This window comes from Trematomus bernacchii, unplaced genomic scaffold (assembly GCF_902827165.1).
Source record: "Trematomus bernacchii unplaced genomic scaffold, fTreBer1.1, whole genome shotgun sequence".
NCBI lineage: Eukaryota > Metazoa > Chordata > Actinopteri > Perciformes > Nototheniidae > Trematomus > Trematomus bernacchii.
This window is the reverse complement of record NW_022987732.1, coordinates 769,412-789,331: the sequence shown is the minus strand read 5'-3', so window position 1 is coordinate 789,331 and position 19,920 is coordinate 769,412. Positions and strand designations below refer to the sequence as shown.

At 43.1% G+C, this 19,920-nt stretch overlaps 1 protein-coding gene across 6 annotated transcripts in view; it reads right to left on the bottom strand.

The window, feature by feature from the left end:
* Positions 1–10,621, bottom strand: part of fam131bb (family with sequence similarity 131 member Bb) — a 34,664-nt gene extending 24,043 nt beyond the window's left edge. For 4 of the 6 annotated variants that reach the window (XM_034145718.1, XM_034145713.1, XM_034145714.1 and 1 more), the window contains exon 1: positions 10,440–10,591. Coding sequence is in view for 5 of the 6 variants with exons in the window: in XM_034145713.1 (XP_034001604.1) it covers positions 10,440–10,467 (28 nt within the window). In the remaining variant the exon portion in view is untranslated. Of the gene's footprint in view, positions 1–10,439 lie in introns of all 6 variants that reach the window. The other 2 variants (XM_034145715.1, XM_034145717.1) reach the window with 1 other exon arrangement.
* Between the last annotated feature and the right edge of the window lie 9,299 nt (positions 10,622–19,920).

Genomic DNA, 19,920 nt, shown 5'->3' with positions numbered 1-19,920 from the left:
AGGGACACAACACAAACGTTTTGTGTCACAGCCTTTAAAACATCACCTGGGTATCTCTACTTGGAGGCTATGAAACATCCTTTTAACCCAGAACTTTTCTTACAAAAAGGGGCATTTGGGTCTGGTGAAAGATGCTTTAGATTTAGCTTGATCTACAGTACAGTACAGCAAATACTCCCAAATAAAGTCTGAAAATGTTATTTAGATGCAATTCTTAACAGCTCGTGTCCCTATGTTTTTAAAATACTGTATTAGTTTGACCTGTTTTAATGTTAACTGTTTAAACAAATGTCCAAATCATATATCTTTTCAGTTTTGCATGTAGAAGACACAAAATGAAAACATTGTATTTTAGCTGATGGGTAAAATATGCCCCAGTTTTCGCCCTGTAGGCTTTAATGTGTGTGAGGTTGTGTCGTGTGTGTGTGGGTGCCTACGTGTACGAGGTCGCAGCTGTTGCAAATGTTGCACTTGTTGTCATTGTCTAGGTTTTTTTTCAATCCTATTGAAGTGTCTCTTCTCTTGTGTTGTGTCTTGTTTTACTTCCTGTCTTTTTCCCGCCTGTTTTCCAGCACCTGTGTTTCATCAGTTAATGAGTCCCTTGTGTGTCTAGTCTGTGTGTTTCCCTGTTTCAGCGGCAGGCCGTCTGCTTTCCCTCCTTTAGTCTAGCACTCATCCCTGGTTCCTTGTGAATTTCTATTTTTCTTCACGCTCACTCAGCTGTAAGTTATTTTCATTATTAAATCATTGAGCCTGCCATGTTTACTGCCTTCAGGTCCAAACCTGAATGTCTTAAATTGGGCCACTTTTTCGCCGTTTTCTTAATGGTATTCAATAATCGTTTTTTTTGTGACAAAAAAGTCAGTGTTTTGTATTGAAAATATTTCTTCCTGGAAAATTCAATTCCGGCTGTTTTGGAAACATAATGTTTATCTAGCTTGTGAGAGATTAAAATACACCATTCAAGGGGAAGTCCCTGCCCAATAAATGCCAGCCACACAGCCAATTGTTATTGTTTTTTATAGTCTGAGCGTTTTACTGTGTTTGAAGGCAATAACAGCAGCTGGCCACAGTCCCCCTGCTCTGCTGCAAATCCACCTTCTTGCTATAAAACGTTAAGGGACAAGGTGAGTGTGAACAAAACATTCCTGAAAAGTAAAGCAGCGAAACTACTCCGGTTTAGCCACATTTTAGGAACTACTTTGCATCAGGACTTGTCATTGTCATTGGATCGACACATTAAAATGCAAGTGCCACTTTCCCTATTATAAACGAACTCTGTGTGACCTCACGAGGATAAGTGAGACGTGTTTGATTTTTCGCACAGTGTAGAGCGGTGCCAGTTGCTCATGGGCTGATATCATTTAGATGGAGAGATGACTCATTTTCTGCCTGGGCGAGAGAAAGTGTCCCAGATTGTTCCCCCATCTGGGCTAAAAATCTGCCCTGCAAACACAAACTGTACAAGGACATATATGTACACCCACACACACATCAAGCCTACAGCAACACACAGTATAAAACACACACTTCACTCCCTCTGTTTCTCTCCTCTGCATCCCTCAGCCTCATTTAGCCAATTAGCAGATTAGCAGTCACTCTCCCGCCCCACATGAATCACAATATGGCTCAAGAGTGGACTGCATCACTACAAAGTGCCACTGGGTCGCCCTGCAGCCTTTACGCAGCAATGAACCAGAAACATTAAGTCCAGTGTGTATTTCTGGCGCTGAATGTATATGATCTAGTGTTTGTGAGATTAAATCAAAGCGAGTGCTATTTGTGAAGTGAGCCACGAGGGTTTTGATTTCTACATCGGATTAGTCAGAGATGTTTACAGTTCTCAGAGTTTCTGTATAGGGGATTGGTCAGTCCTCATTATCCAGGATCACTGTCTTAAGTCGTGGCACGCTCTGTGTTTCTGCACCCGGGTAGGTGATGCTGTCAGCAGCGCAGCAAGCAGATGCGTTATTCTGCTCTTGAGAAGCCAGGCAGAATTCCTCCTTGAGGAAACAAACAACAGAGCACATGACCGGAGCTCTGAGCCAGCTTTTCGTCCCCTGGCGTTCTCCATCCTCCCCCGCACATACAGCGGTGCAGAGCTGGATCTCCCCCTGCGGTCATAGGGGAGACAGGCTTAGCTCAGCCGAGGAGAAGGAGCGAGGAAGCGAGGAAGGAGTCAGGGAGGGCGGGGAGATGGAGGAGAACAGAAAAAAAAGAGGGAGCAAAGCAGCCGTGCGTAACAAACAACCAAAGATCTGCAGCGGCTGCACTGTCAACTCCAGCTCTGACTGTAGTGGTGTGACGGCTCCTGCTGAACTGGGAAGCATTTGAGAGTCATCTGTCTCTCTGTGCCCTGCAGCACTAGAAGAAGAACCAGAGGGGCTGGGTGCTTGTTTACCACCACAGCTGCAGGAAGGCTGGTTGCCACGATGGGGCACCGGCTTGGATGGCAGCCCTCTCCCAGCGAGACGTGCAGATATCGGGATACTGAGCTCCAGAGTTCAGCAGGAACACAGCTGAGCACCAGAGCCCAGACGGTAGGGAGAGCATGGTGGAGGAAAACTAAGGGTATTTCAGGACATGATCTACACACATGTAGGCACCCGAGCACAGAGTCAGGCTCCTGCCATTCATTACATGACATGTCTACATGACCCTGGCCTGACACGCCTCATTAATATGGTGGTGCAGTGATGAATATTTTTGCAGGCCGACCCTGGAAGTTAGCATTGCAATGACTCCCTCAACAAAAAAATGTTCTCATTGGATTTTAAAATATTGCAGAAGATTAGCTATGTGTCAAACGTTTATGATACTAACAGGTTTTTGTTCAGCAGGATAATCTCCACATATTAACACCAGATGGCATCACCAATATTAAAAAGCTAACATTAGGATATAAAGGAATTACATCACGGTCACATGTCTTCATGTCACCACCGCTAAGCTAAAGGAGGCTAATGTTCGGAGGGATTACGTTTACTGTTCTCATTTAGCCACTTGTTAACAACCGCCATTTTTATGACACACATTATCCTCTGACAGCAACGAGTGGGGTATTTGCTGACGTATTTTTTGACATCTCTTAGGCTTGTGTCAGTTTGTGTTTCAGGCATCTAACCAAAAACATACAACAAAATAGATTGACTTTGATACCTGGAAGTGCTAAAATGCTAACTAATCTTCAAGTTTTAGGACTCATTCCTGCACCAGTCTTAATGTTTATGTGACTGCAATCCTGTGCAGATCTCCAGCACTGATGTCATCCTTGCACTGATGTCATAAATCTGCAGCATCTTTGCACAGCGAGCCGCAGCCCATCGACCTGATCACTTCCGTAAACATCCTAATGGCCTGCTAAGTATATAATGACAATTAAGACCACAAACGGAAACAGGGCTGCTATCCGACTCGGAGATGAAAGGATGAAACCTGCTCAGCCAGTTTCATAAAACTGCACGTTGTTTGCAGGATATCTTATTTTCGCTCTCCTTGGTATTCAAAGGAGTCTTTGCGTCTTTGAGGACGTGGCCTTTGTTGCTTATCAGCACTAAAGTGGTTAGCATAGCTACAGATAACACTGAGACAACAAGCGCACTAACGCTGAGTGCATCAACAAATGCACATAAATTCACACACTCACACATAACCACACACACACACACACACACACACACACACACACATCAAATTGTGGAGATGCATTTCTCTCTTTCACAGCATTATGTTTCAATTTCATAACACACTTTATGGCTGAGTCACTTTGTTTACAGAAACGCTTGCCATCATGTGCCCACACACAAGACTCTTACTTCTGATCTGCAGGCTGAAAATGATACACACACACACACACACACACACACACACACACACACACACACACACACACACACACACACACACACACACACACACACACACACACACACACACACACACACACACACACACACACACACACACACACACACACACACACACACACACACACTTAATCAATCCCCCCGCAAAAAATGAATAGCACACAGTAGAGAATATGACGCAGAGGCACTCACATAAATCTGTAAGTAAAGACCCTTTGCTGTGTGAGGCCTTGGGTGTACACACACGTACACACACGTACACACACATACACACAGGTACACACAGGTAAGGGTCATCAGGTCCCCCTTGTCTCTGAGGCACTACATCACTGAGTCATTCACCTTGGATGTGTTCATGTGTGCAAGGCTTTTTCAACATGGACAGAATCCAATCAATCAGCCTCTCTACGTCCGTCTGCGAGATGTTCCAGTTTACAGGCTCGATGCAAAATGGCACATCACTTGCTTGTGTGTAAAGGCATGTGGTGTGTAAAGGCATGTGGTGTGTAAAGGCATGTGGTGTCGAATTTTGCTAATTTCTGGGACAATTTTGCACATTTCTGCAAAAATGTCACGTTCTAAAATCTGCCCAGCTCTTCTATTTTAATTCAGGAATATTTGTTCATATTTTTATAGTTGTTCTCCCCTATTTGTTTCGTTTCTTGTATCTATTATTTATAGTTTTATATATTTGATTTTTGTAAAACTGTTATTAATATATTTCATTTTCTCTTACTATGTTTGTATTATGCCACAATACACCTACATAAATTCCTTGTATGTGAGAGCAGCTTGGCAGTAAACCAGATTGTGATTCTTATTCTGAAACATTTCCTACAACATGTTTTTTTAATTAAAAAGCTATCCAGTTTGTAATTATATCTTAACACTAGCTGCTGTATAATGAATTAACTCACATCTAATAGTTTATAACACAATGACAGGATCAAGGCCTCTTCATTTCTTACAAAATGTGCTCTCTTTTTGATTTGATATATCTCATTTGTTGCTACCCTCCTAGTTAATACTGTGTGTTTGTAATGATGGGTGGTGTTAATATGTAGCTTTGCTGTAGGCTACTTGGGAGAAGCCAGATCATTGTTTTCCCTTATGTGCACAACAAAGGCACATCCATCCATCAAAGTGGTGAAGCAGTGTTTTCAATAATATATTCACATCCACTAATGTACAAATAAATATAGCAGCAAGGGCGCGATTATATGAGAGGCAGATGTACACTCCAGGTCATTCACAGGTCCATGCATACATACATGTCAACAATTACATTAGCTAAACAAAACAACAATTATTATTTTCTACAATATCTTAAGAAATAGAAACTGCACTGAGCATTTGCACATTTCTTGGACAATTTTGCCCATTTCTGCACAAATCTACCGCCCACATATGAGCAGATAAATATAGCAGCAGGAGCGCGGTACTATAGGAGGCGGATGTAAACACGAGGTCATTCACAGTTTCATGCATACAACACATCCATACATGGAGACACATATACTGAACCGAGGTACTGTTTGATTAAATGAGCTGTATGAAACAAAACTTTTTCCAGTAGAAAATGCACTTTCTGTGAACCTTTGTCAATTTTTGGGACAATTTATCCACGAAACGAACACTTCTAAAAGCCTCAAAGCTCTTCAATTTTAATGCAGGTATATTTTACATGTTTTCATGTTTAGATGTTTCTATTGTTTTTCTCCTCTATCTTAATTGTATCTTTCTTATGTCATGCACCAACACACCTAGGAATTTGGCATAAACCAGATTCTGAATGTTATTCTGAAAGATTTCCGACAAAAATATATATTTTTTATTTAAAAAAAAAAAGTTTTAAATCATATCTGAACACAAGCTAATAAACATTAACTTAATCTATATCGAATAGTCTAATTTGGGAGATGATCTGCTTTAAATCAGGAATTATCTGATCAAATCACGAGCAGAAAGGATTATGAATATGACTGCACATTTGATGCCAGCTTTCAGCATGAGAAACTCTGTGCTCCAAACACATTTACATAAAACTAAAACGCACGCACGAAAACACACGCAAGCACGCACACACGCACGCACACACACACACAGAATCTGCTCTTAGTGCCTGAATCAGTGAGCTGTGTGTCAGCAGTGGCCCTTTACTAAGCTAACTAAGAATAAAGTGACGAGTGAGTCTGCTCAGAGGCTAACATAGCGATGAGAGTTGTCATCACGTCCTACATGTATATATATCATTTCCCCACTACTGCCTGACCCATCGCATGCATCTTCACACTGCACACTATGCCCTAAATTAAACAGAGATGAATGTTTCCAGCACTCTCAGGTATAGCTATAACTGGATAAAGAAAGATGATTTTGTGAGTAGCTTTCAACCATAATGATAGGTTAACGCATTGCCAACAGTACATCTGTAAATGTGATCATGGTGTTGTGACTGAATTACTAACACTGTGTTTGGCATCTGTGGAAATGAAGCATACACAAGCTGTGTACCACACGCACACACACACACACTGACACTTGTCACTGACGAAAATACAAGTCTGTGGTTGTTTTGCAGCAGATCTCACTGCCTCTTCCTCGCTGATGAGGTGAGGAAGAATGTGCACCTCGTATCGACTGCTTCTCAAGGCCTCTAGCTCTGAAAGGATGATGGATGCAGACAGCCAGTGTGTCTGCACCTGAACCGTGAGGCTGAGTGCAGCTGGGCTAAAGCACGGTAAGAAGGTCAGTTTAAAACATAACCTTCAATAATGAGGAATGTATTTTTCAATAGATTCTTTGAGACTAAACCTTTTTTTTTGCCAAAGAAACTGTTTTAAACTGCTGAAGGTTCAAGTAAACTTAACCCAGCCTTGGTTTTTATGTCAGCACTCATTTTTCAACAAGGTTTGGAATAATAAACAAACAAAACAAGTATAACCTTCACAGAAAGCTGAATCAATGCATCCCAGGCCGAGCATTAGCGCTGCAGGACTTAGCATAACACAGTGACATCACACAATTGTATTGGCTAGCGCTCCAACACATTGTGCGTGATAGACTAAGGGGCGGGACATCTCTAAGCGGTTGACCAATCCCAACAGAGCCGGCCAGCTAACCAATCCGAGCAGACTGGGCTCTGGTTTCAGACAGAGGGTGAAAAGAGGTGCACAGGCAGTATGAGAAAAATAAAGAGCTTTGTGAACATTAAAGCATGGAGACATGTCACAGTAGAGACACTACAGTACACCTGAACATGATCCTAAAATGTCCTCTTTAAAAATGTTACGTCAGGATGCTGCCCATATTATCGGGGTAAGCCCCATTTTCTCTCAGCACCTATGAAGTTGTTCTCCCTATTCAGATAACGGCCCATGGTTGTGGCATTTTTAGCATGTCTGCCTTGTCCCATGTTAGAATCTGTTTACAACTTTTTGAGATGTCGCTACAAAACCTGATAACAGATCCTCAAGATCAGCGCTGAACTCAGACTGAAACATCACACTAAGGCAGACTCTGCAAAATCTCCTTTTCATTTACGGCCATCAAGCATTGGAGTTTGGCTTCTCGCTGTTTTAATTGTGTGTTGTTTGTTAAGTGTGTACACGCCCAGGGGACTGCAGATGGAAATGAGCTACTAGCTAAACCTGGCATAAATAATTTCTTCCCCTTTTAGAGATGACTTGATTTCTATGCATGGTCCTTGTTTATTAAGGATATACTAATAACAGACTGAAACATGACCTCACTGGGTGCACATAGGAAAAGTTATCTCACAGGAAATTCTGCCAGAAATCTCCTTTAGGTTTTTCGCAGCAAAACTCCTCGGTATTGTTTAAAATAGACTTCTTGTTTGGTGCAGAACTCCCTGAAGGCAACGCTCTCCCATGTGTGGAGGTACAGATCTGAGGGAACATCTCACTGGTGTTTCTGCCGCGGCTGTCGACGGGAAAACCTGCATCGCTGTGTTTGTTTTCTTTTCCTCATGTTTTTATGTTGTGTGTTGATGCATAAACAACAGCTTCATTTTGTCATGTGTTGCAGAATGACAATAACAACTAAGCTCATGCCTGCATGCATGAGGGTCTGCAAGATAATGCTTTTCAGCCTGGAGCTTCTAACGTGTGGGGTTTTCTGTTTGAATGAATGTGTACCGCCCACCTCTCATAACAAGATACATTTATGGTAAAGTGTTGACACTAACCGGGGATAATATAGGTAGCTATAGGTATTGTTATCACTAAGAATATTGCACTATAGTTTCTTCTGCGTCACCAAAGCTTGTCACAATAATTACATGAACGACCTTTACGTACTTACAGATATGACCTTGATCGTATTTGATAACCTTGATTATGCCCGTTGTGTTTACATGCCCGTTTGTTTACATAAGAATGTCCGCTACATTTTAACCAACTATCTTTTTGAATAAACAGCCAGGTTTTCACTCTTAAGAGAACGTAAGGCAGCACAGACTTTAATAACAGAGCCTGTGAGTACACTTTTTTCAATTTGCTTCTTGTGTGCCTATATTTTATTTACATTATATTCTTTTTAAATCACAATCCTATTGCAATACCTGAATATTCTGAAGAATGAGAGTTGCATTGCTCTTTAAAAGGTTATCCTTGCATTATATCAGTAGCCTGAAAGTGTCTTCTTGTATTCACAATCTTTTTATGTATCGCAATCACTTTTTAGGGAATATATTGCCCAACATATCATGACAGACCTAGTGTCCCTTCCCTTGTGAGCTCCATAACATGTAAGTAAACAGTGCAGAATGTAGTCCCTCGACATGCTGTTCCCATGTTTCACACACAGACACAACTCTTGCCATACTACAGCATTGCTCGGGTACACACAGATATCAGATATGATGGAGCAGAGAGAGATAGAGTTACCGGAGGCCAGACAGACACATCAGGGCTACTCCCGCCCGTACAGATGATGCTCCTCTTGTTGATCTCCGCTTGGCAGAGTGGACTGCAGTTGAGAAGGCCGATCAATAGCACACACTACAGCCATCCTCACCCAGGGTAAACACAACCACGCCTGCAGACTGCTCCGCATCCCGCTGCTTACTGGAGAAACTCGGGCACACGGGCCACTTCTCGTAACGACTGTTTATTTTCACACAGATTACAGTGCTCACAGCGGGGCTATTTGCACCATGTGACTGACAAGTGTTTTATTGTGTTGCACTGTTCGAGGAGCCTGTGACCTAAGCATACCTTGAATGAATGCCTTGAAACTATAACCGGAGCAGCCTTATTGAAATCTTGTCTAAAAATATGCGTCAGAATCATATTAATCGCGTCCAAAAAGCCTTTAAGCTCCTCTTCAATACCATCATTTCTCCCCGCTGTGCTGCGTAAGGTCTCCTGTCATGACCTGAGTGACTGTTGACAGAGCATGTTAACTCTGCTGCTCTGCAATGTGTCCAACACCGCTCCTGCTGTATTCAGTTCACACCTGCTTTCCTAACTGTGTCATGTGCTGTATCGTGCTTGCATTCTCCCAGATATATTGAAAATGCTCCTGCACATGCACACAGTGGAGATGCAGTCTGTAACCTGTCTTTGACATCCATGACCCCTGCTAAGGTTATGCACATCTCAGAGTGACGTAGGATGTGTTCGGAGACATGCGTTCCATGTGTTTAAGAGCCTGATGTGCTAAGTGCTTCATTAATATTTCAACGCAAAGGAAGTCTGTGTTTATTTTTACCTTTGCAGCTACATGCTAAGACGTCCTGGCTATGCACTGCTACATATTTGAACTATACTGACGTTCTTTTACACGTACAACCCCTCCGAGTGTTTCCCCACCTTGCAGCAGTTTAACATGTCATCTGTGTGTTTATTCAGGGGGGTTCTCACCTGAACACTCCCAACAATCCCACACACCCTCTCCTGCACGTAGTCTCCCTCTCCCTCTCCCCATCACCCCCACCATCGGTCCGTCTCCCCCCTCCTCCCTGCACTGACATGTTTCCTCTGCTGCTCGTTTCTTTGATCCCCCATCTATCCCTTGTATTCATGCAAATAACAACAAAGTGTGCATACGCCCCTGACAATGGCATTATCCCTTGTCTCCTTTCCCCCCCTTTTTCCCCCCCTCCCGGCTCTATAAATAAGCACTATTACAGCGTTTCCCTCTCTCCATCCCGCTCTGCCTCCCACACACACACACACACTCACACACGCTCACACACACACACACACACATATACATTCTGACAAACAGCATCATAAATCAGGGGGTGGAAGGAGGGGGGGAGGGGGAGAAGAGTGGTGGGGGAGGCAAACCACACACACATTTGAACACATATTGTCTCTGACATCTCTGCCTGTATTCTGTGTCTTCTGTGACTATAAATCTTGCTCACACACTGCGCCGATAGACAAAACAAACACCTGAGACACACACACACACACGTATAAATGTAAAGCCGGTCCTTACACAGTCTCGCGCAAGACCCCCCATCCTCCTCCTCATCCTCCTTCTCCCCCCCAACCAAACCCCCTTCTAGTCTGCAATGAGAGAGGGAAGAGAAGCGGGGCTTACTCAGTGTCCTGGAGCCGATGCATCCCATGGTGTATTCACAAAGGCCCTGGATACAAGCGTGGAAGTGTTACCCGGACACCGAGCATTCTCCCTCTTCCTCCTGCGACTCTCTCTTTCTCTCAGCTTCTCGCTTCTTTTCCCTCCCCGTGCTCTCTCTCTTGTCTCCTCTCTCCCTCTCTCCTGCGCTTGCTCGATCCCTCCCTCCCTCCCTCCCTCCCTCTCTCTCTCTCTCCCCTCTGCTCTCTCTCTCTCTCTCTCTCCGGTGCAGTGTCTTAGAAGAGATCCGGTTAGTAAGTCAGTATGCCTGGAGGAGATAGATTGGGACTAAATAAAGATGCGAGGAGGGCGTTATTAGCATTATGTAAACAGATGTCTTTTTTTTTCCTTTTTTTATAATCTAAAATTGCTTCCAGATATCCATTCTAATGTGCAGCCTTTTATTACATTTACCCAAACAGATATTAAGACTGACAATGACTGGATCATTTGTAAATGAGAAAAAAGCAGTCACAGGCATTATTATTCTGATGAGAGGTCAAAGTGTTCAGTGGGTTAGGGTTGCCGGGATCAGTCGCGCGCTGCTGAGAGTGCCGGGCTGCCATTGTTGTAGATATCTCTGCACTGCCGTAATATTGTTGAGCTAAAATGGGGGATTCTCTCTCTGTCTCCCTCTCCTGTGTGTGCTCAGCCTAACAATGCACTGCAGCGGTTTCCTCACCTCCATCACCCTCCATCACCCTCCTCCTCCTCCTCCTCACTCACACTGATCACTCCAAAAAAACCTACACACACACACACACACCAATATTAAACAATCTTGGAGAAAAAAGGAAAAAGGCAGCCGAGGGTTTTCCTCCACAGTGAAGCTGAGTCTCCACCTCTCTTTTTCTTACGTCGTCTCTCCGTATCGATCCGCCCCTCAGTCATCTCTGCACCTATTTCTTGCTCCTGAATCACGTCTCCCCTCGCCTCAATCCCCCCCCCCCCCCCCCCCCCCTCAACCCCCCCTCATCCCTGGAGAAACTAATGAGAGGGGTGGCTCTTTTATCTACATCTCCCTCTCATTAACACCACCACACCTGCACCTGTTTGTATGTATTTCAAAAGGTACAATGCACATTAATTAACATTAAGTCCATTATGTATGTGTGTATGTATGTGCCAGATTTATCGGCTAATTTTCATCTGCAGTCCCTTCATTCAACTTCATATCAACAATTGTTCCCTTTAACCTTCTCTGTTGTTGTACTCCCCTTCAGTTTGGGAAGCCCCTCTTTCTTTGCTGATTGCCAATTCATTTAAGCTCTTCCTATAAGTGTGTGTCCAGCAAATGACGCAGGAGCAGTCTGGACAGAGAGGACGTTGAGGGGGGGGGGGTGCATGTGTGGTCACTCATGTTTTCTAGACTTTTACGCACATTCGGCGAAGAAGACGGAGAGGGAGAGAGCGCGACAGATGGACGGACGGAGAGACAAAGACATGGGCACAGATGGGGTGCAGTGATGGGAAGGAAAGAGTTGAGTCATGTGCGAGAGAGGTGTGGAGACGATGCTGTGCAGAAAGAAAAAAATAAATTAGCACCTCAGTCTGGACGGAGGAGAAAGATAAAACAATCTAATCACTTCTTAGTGTAAGAATGCAGAGAGATGCAGAGGCATGGATGTGATAGCAGTCAATACACGCCAGACATAACAAATCACACATAATCCAGCCAATCCCTGCACTGTGGGTGTACATATAGATGTGTGTTAGCTCTCACTGGGACCGAGAGTGAGGCGGCTGCAGGGGTCAGCTTCAAACGGGGTTTTGGATACCCTCAACCTGATTAGGAGAAAATCAACATAATGTGTGTAATTTAGTTCATTTTTCTTGGACGCCTGTTTCCTTCTCTGGGTTTCAATTCCCCTTCCATCTGCCCATTAGTCTGTGTAAATCACTGTCTGGAAGTCTTCATAATCTCTCATTCAGTCTCTTTATTTGCACCCTGTCATGGCAAATAATGCTGTTTCAGAAATCCTCATTCAGCTGTTGTTAAAGAGGACATGCTATGCTCATTTTTAAGTTTCATATTTGTATTTACGGTTACATTTTCACATGCTTTAATGTTCAAAAAGGCCTTTATTTTTCTCTCATCGCCTGTGCTGCAGCACCTCTTTTCACCCTCTGTCTGAAACCAGAGCCCAGTAAAGCCCAAATGCATAATAGGGCGTCTAAATAAGAAAGAAACATGTTTGGCCTTTTTTGCACATTCGTCTGCATCAAAGATAGGATGTATTTACCCTGTGCATGAGCTAGGTCAGATTACTGACTCACAAACTACAGCTGGTACGATTAATTGATTAGTTGGACTATTTTGATAATAGACTGATTGGGTAGTGGTGGTCTAATGGATAGTGAGGTGGGCTGAAGATCGGAAGGTTGTGAGTTCAAATCCCGCCTGGAACACCACCACTAGTGTGCCCTTGAGTAAGGCTAAGGCTAAGTGCCTTACTCAAGGTTACTCCAGGGAGAATGTCCCTGTAATTGGTAATTGTAAGTCCCTTTGGAAAAAAGCGTCAGCTAAATGTAATGTATTTGCAAAGCCAAACATCTGATGCTTCAAGCTTCTAATATGGGAATTCTTTGCTGCTTTTTCTTCTCATTGCATCACAATTAATTGGGATACTTTTGGTTTGGTGTCAATCTATTCAAGACTGTTATGATGTAACCTTGATCTCTAGGAAAATTGTGACTTGCAATTTGTCTTATGTTCCATAGATCAAGCAATTCATCGATTAACTAAGACATCATCTTCAGTTTAACAGATAATGCAAAGAAAAGATAGTTGCAGCCAGATCGCGCACGCACGCACGCACGCACGCACGCACGCACGCACGCACGCACGCACGCACGCACGCACGCACGCACGCACGCACGCACGCACGCACACACACACACACACACACACACACACACACACACACACACCACACACACACACACACACACACACACACACACACACACACACACACACACACACACACACACACACACACACACACACACACCCCCTCCTGTGTGACAATGTGGTGGTGTACGATATGGACCGTCGATGTGAGACAAGGTCAACCACAGTGGGAATACATTCTTGACACTAATCTCACTCATGATACATGGGCCCTTTACAACGATGACTGTCTTTGTCCACCCCTATCGACTCCCACTCACCACACACACACACACGTTTCTACAACAATGCATGTACAACAACATGAAACACGTGACCCTTCTATCATGTTCCCATCGGCACGTCTCGGCTGATGATGCTGCGCTGAATTCAAATGCAGCTGTTTAAATGTATCTCGGGGACCCGCACACACCTCATTCCTGTAATCAGTGACTTTCCTGTACCTGTCACTATCTGTCCATCAGATCCGGCCTCTTCTGTTGGTTGCACATCAAGGGTAATGTAGAACAGCTTAAAGATCTTCTGTGCAGATGAAGAGAAATGCCTGTTTTCAAAGTCACTCTGAAAGTTTGTAATATTTCTTTTTTTTTTAATGGTTAAAATTCTCTAAAATATGTAATTCTCCCATTGCCTTTTCTTCTCCACTGCCCACTGCTTTCCATGTAACCCTGTCTTTATTCTGTGCTCTGCTGAACCTCTGCGCTACTATATGTGTTAATTGGAACCACATGTTACGCATCGGCCTCAAGGAGCCACCTTGTAAGTTAGGCGAGAATGTGTGGGTGTTTGTGTGTTAAGGAGGAAGAGAGAGTGTGTCACTGACAGCCAGTCTGTATTGGGTTTCACATATGAAGAAAGAGAGAACATATGAGTGGGGAAGGAGAAGTGATGGGGAGGGGAGGGGACAGAGGGAGGAGAAAAAAGGGAGAGAGAAAGATGAAAGGGGGAAAGAAAGATGGGGATAATTCTCTGTGGTCTTTAAGGAGGAATGGGCGTAAGAGGTGGGCGGGGAAGAATGAGATGTATAAATGTTGTTTTAAAAAGAGTCAGCCTCTAATAAGCTGTTCTTAGGCAGCCACCTCTGGGTAAGATAATTGAAACAAGTGATTTAAATGTGCATTATTTCTAATGTCCAGCAGATGGCGACTACATAAAAAAAGTTTGATTGTATAGAAGTCGACGAGAAAAAAGTCACTACTTCTCAATGGATTATATATACTCAGTAAACATTTTCCTGAGGACTTTTTGGTCTCAATCGGTTCTTTCAAGTCTTCTTAAACACAGCAAGATGTTCCTTTTGTAAATGTTGGTCCGATTTGGAGTAATTTAGACAATAAGAAAGCAGGGCTAGCTTATTACGGACAGCTCACTAAACACCGCATTGTCCAGTATTGGTGCTCTCTTACAACTTTGACCCTTTCCTTAGTGTGTTTGCAGTTCATAAAAGTATCATTTTGGATGCCTAGACATTTCTATTTCTGCATTTGATTGTACTTTGCTTTATTTTCTACCTCACTGGTTGAAAAAAAACAAGATGACGGAACCAAAAAGCCAAACTTAAGGCTCCAAAACCGCTGTCCACAAACCAATGGGGGTGACGATACCCTGCAACCTTTTCAGTAGATAGACATTTTGGGTATTATTATGTGATGCTTTTGGCAGGCAGTTCACCCTTTTAGCTTGAATTCTTTGTGTATGGGTGGTAGGGAGTCTCGTTCTGTATGTGTGTGTGTGTGTGTGTGTGTGTGTACTCTAGTTCTTAAAAAAGGCAAAGAAATCTAGCGTACGAGGAGTTCCCAACTCTCCTGTATTATTTACAATCCTTTTTCCTGCACTCCTGCAATCACCCCACATTCTCTCTCTTTCTCCAGCCCTCCCTGTCTAGCCCACCGCTGCTGCAGCTGTTTATCCCCAGAGATCGCCAGCTTCTCATGTGTCCATTCTCCTCCACAAGCCTATCACTCTCTATCAGAGGCATGTCACTATCTACACTCCCTCCTGTCCTTAATCACATATCTAACTGATGTGGATGCTGTCGGGAGATTCAGAGGAGTCTTCTCCCCTAAGGCATTGTATTCTCTTAGTCTGGCTGTGCTCACCACTGTGTGAGCCTGACACCTGCTGGGGGAACTGGGGCTCGACAGTCTGGTTGAATGGGAGCCAGTTTGGCTGCAGGGAGATGTTTTTCTCCAGGTGCTGAGTGAAGAGACTATGTTCTCTCTCAAGTATGCAGGTTCTTATCCTGTCTAAAGCACGCCTGGAATGTCTGCTTGATGGCTTAATGTTTTTGTTTTTTTCGCTTTGTGGGCACAGCTAACTTGCAACTCCATTGTAGGCTACAGTATACATACTTGCAAGAGGATTTGTGCATTACAACTTGCTTTTATCAACTTTATCTCACATCTCCAAACCTAAATGATCAGAGATTTGATTTAGATGTGGAATTGAGGAAAGCTCATTCTTGCACTGTAGCTAAACTAACTTTGTTTATGAGGGAATTTTACGAAGATTGATTATTTCAAAAATAATTTCTAAGAAGGTTTTTTTAAACCAGCTTTATATGTTGCTAGAAGTGTGTTGTATTGACACAAAGTTAATTATTTTTCAAACAACAGCTGGGATTGCCATAAATTGAGAGGGTCCAAGACAGGGATATAATTGTTTAACCTAATATAATACGCATTGTTATAAATGGCGAAAATCCCAGAGCTCGCTCCAGAGGAAGTTTCTCCCGCCTCAATTGGACTCATTTGTTTACTTCTGTTATACAGTGACATCACTATACACTCAGGCTCCTAATGGTATAGCGCTCCAACAAATTGTACGTGATAGGCTAAGGGGCGGGACAGCTCTAAACAGTTGACCAATCAGAACAGAGCTGGCCAGCTAACCAATCAGAGCAGACTGGGCTCTGGTTTCAGACAGAGGGTGAAAAGAGGTGCGGCAGCACAGGCAGTATGAGAAAAATAAAGAGCTTTTTGAACATTAAAGCATGGAGACATGTCACAGTAGAGGCACTAACTACAAATATAAACCAAAATGAACATAACATGACCTCTTAAATTCTCATGCGAGGTTCAGAAGCAGTGTTCATTTATTAAAATGTAGGAGTCGTGGCGTATGGTGCAGTGGGTTGTGCGTTGGTGTTCGGATCAGGGGGTTCAAACCCCACTGCAGTCAGCATGTCGGTGTGTCCCTGAGACACTTCACCCCAAATTGCTCCTGTGGGGATTGCCCACAGTATTGAGTATGTTAGTCGCTTTGGATAAAAGCGTCTAACAAGTGACATGTCATGTAATGTAATGAGTGTGTGGTTGCAACATACTGTCAGAGAAAGAGTGGAAGGAAAGTTGAACTGCTCAGTCCGGAATAAATCATTAGCTTTATACAGTCTACTCTACCATGGTCATGTTCGACTCCTTTAAAATGCATTTAGTTGGGTGTGAGAAATTAAAGAGACATTAACCCTCCATTGAAATAGCTTCCTCCTTTTCTCTGTTGAGCGAAGTAGTGAGGGAGAAAGAAAGAGAGGGTTGGAAATGATCCAGGAACAGGATAATAACTCAGAGCATTATAAGGCAGGTACTGACTCACAGGAGCAATGGGAGGTGGAAAGGGAGAAGCGGAAAGAAAGATATGAAAAGGGAAATAAAAGTGCAGCGTTTGCAGGGCAGGGCTGGAGGAATTTGGAAAGAAAAGTGTTTAAAAAAACATGCCGCACGAAACAGAGAGAGGGGGAGAAATATGGCACTTAGAGAGGGAGGGGGAGACGAACGGTTCTCTCCAAAGTTTGGCTGCATTCCAGGCTGTCTGGCTCTGATTGTGACGGCCTCCTGTTTTTATTTTTTTTGTCTTACCTCCAGACTTAGGGGACCCTGGAGCTTCCCTCTGCCCTGCCTGATCCAAACGTCAGTCTCCATGGCACCGGCTGATGTTTGCAGCTGCATGAAAACAGGAAGAAGTGCTTTACTTTGGTGTCATTTCAACAAACTAACGTCACTGAGACAGAAGGCAGGCTTGTAAATTGGCAGGAATTTGGAAAGGCCAACAGAAGTTGACCTCCTCCCAAATGTCACCTGCCTGAGAGCACTTTTTTTTATTCTGTGGAAATCTCTGAGTGGAAATTCAACATGTTTTTTTAGTCCCAGTGGAAGTGGGGAGAGACTGGAAGCATTCCTAGCGGGACAATGGGCTATCAGAGACCCCAAAGACCACTCCCTGTGTATTTCACAGACATGAATCAGGCAACAACAGGTTACACAACGGCTACTGCAGAGGTTTGAAAGAGGGGAGATCTGCCTGGTTTCACAACCTGAATTAAATGCAACTCTGCTTTGACTCAACCTGAAAGTCATGGGAGAGATGAGTCAGAACAGAAGTGGACACTTGATGCTCGCTCCAAAACCTCTGAAATGTTATATACAGTCATACAGTGAGATAACGGCAATTGTTCCAATGCCCTTTCCCTTTTTACTTGTATCTAGAAATACATAAGTAAAAATAATTTCTATTATCGGTTGATCTGTTGATTATTTTCTCTGTAATTTAGTCATTTTTGGTGAAGCACATTTTAAATAAAGTCACAATCCCCCACAACTCTAGATGACATCTTGAATTTGCTTTCTTTGGTATATTTGCTTGACTTTTTCGGACAATTCATTGATAAGTTATTAAAATAGTGTATTATTTGTCGGTTGACTTATCAATTAATGGACTTAATTTTAAAAAAGCACTGGTAAAAGTCTTGATTCACATTTACATTCGTAAATGTTTTTGTTCATTTGCATTATGAGCAGAAACACTGTTTGAATTACCGGACCCATGTTACAAAAAATCTAAATGTAAAACAATAATTACACTTTCAAAATATTAAAATAAGAATGTGAAAATGAATGTTAATTTATGTCAAAGGACTAAATAATGTAGTCAAAAGTAATGAGTGATTTATTGCATTATACAAGCAATGACCACACCTGAAAGTGTGATAAGACTATGATAGGGCTAAATGAGTCATTATGGTGTTTAACTGGTGTGTGTGTGTGTGTGTGTGTGTGTGTGTGTGTGTGTGTGTGTGTGTGTGTGTGTGTGTGTGTGTGTGTGTGTGTGTGTGTGTGTTGCATAAAAGGATATTAAGTCATAGTAGCAGTCATTTGTGCAGGATGGGAGGTGTAATCTAACACCACGGTGAAGGGCGATCACATCCTCATTGTCAGGATGAACAAATATGATTTGTGAAAGAGCCATAAAAGGAGCAATCCAAGTTCCCACATGTTTACTGCCTGAGTGCAAAGCAAATAATGATGTGGCAGCACACTTGGCAACCGGCAAAATAATTCCTCTACAATCTGATCCTCAGCTTTTGCCTGTCGAGGCAAGGTATTGAAAGGCATAAAACCAGCCTTTTTTGTATTGCCTTACAGTTTAAAAAAAAAAGTTAAAATAGCCAAAGTATACCACAACCCAGCCCTGTTTGAGCATACTTTTTTCCTCCGTTGTGCCTCCTTGTGTTTAAAAAGCATGACCGTTTTAGTGTCTGTATCTAATCAAGCCTCGAGTCTAGCCCCATTATCTCTCCCTCCCTCTCCCTCCCTCATTCCCTCAGCCTGACCTTACAAGGAGAGGCAACAGGGTTGATGTCATTGAATGAAGAATGCTTCAAGAATCCAGAGAGAAAGGAGAGCAGCAGGAGGAGGAGGGGTCTAACTGGACAGTTTTATGAACACACACACACACACACGCTGTTTACGTAGTAATACACAACTCCTGGGCCAAAGTAAAACGAGAGAGAACTTGTTTGGAAGGATGGTGTCATTCCTTTTCCAGACTGAAAAGCACAGGGGGAGGGTCTAATAGCTGGAGAGGGGAAGAGAGAAAGATAAGTTACCATTATTTTACAGTCAGCTCTTACTTAGCCTGGACCAGGAGAAAAAACAAGAACAAAAGGAAGAGGGGGAAGGAAAAAGGAGATACACACTGCAGCTGTATTGACAGGGTAAGTAATGGACTTTCATGTGAATCAGTATGAAAGAAGGAGATTGCATGTACTACTTTCTTTTGGACTGCCACACAGGTTACCTAATAAGGTGAAGTATTTTGTCAATGCATGATAGCAGATTGTTTCAATGAGGGATACACACCTTGGGGAAAGGCATGTTTGTGATGTGACACTAGTGTGGGTGTCACATGGCAGCGGTTTATAAGACATATGTGAAAACTACTGCAGATTCTGGTTGAAAGATACCTTTGTGTGGATGATGTTCCGTTGTTTCCCTATAACTGAGAGGCCGTTTTGAGAACAGAAACATATACTGTAGGCTGATGGACACCGACGATAAGGACTGCTATGCGGAAGCCCCAAGAGGAAGTCGAGCCAAAAAGTTGACAAAGCTAGTTAGCTAGCCGCGCAGCTGGTTAGCCTTTATTTACGTCAGAGAGTGGAAGAAATAACTTGATGACAGCACAGTTAGGAGAAGGCGTGTGTGTATTGCCATATGAGGTAAGGAAAAAATGGGGCGGTGTTGTAGCCACTAA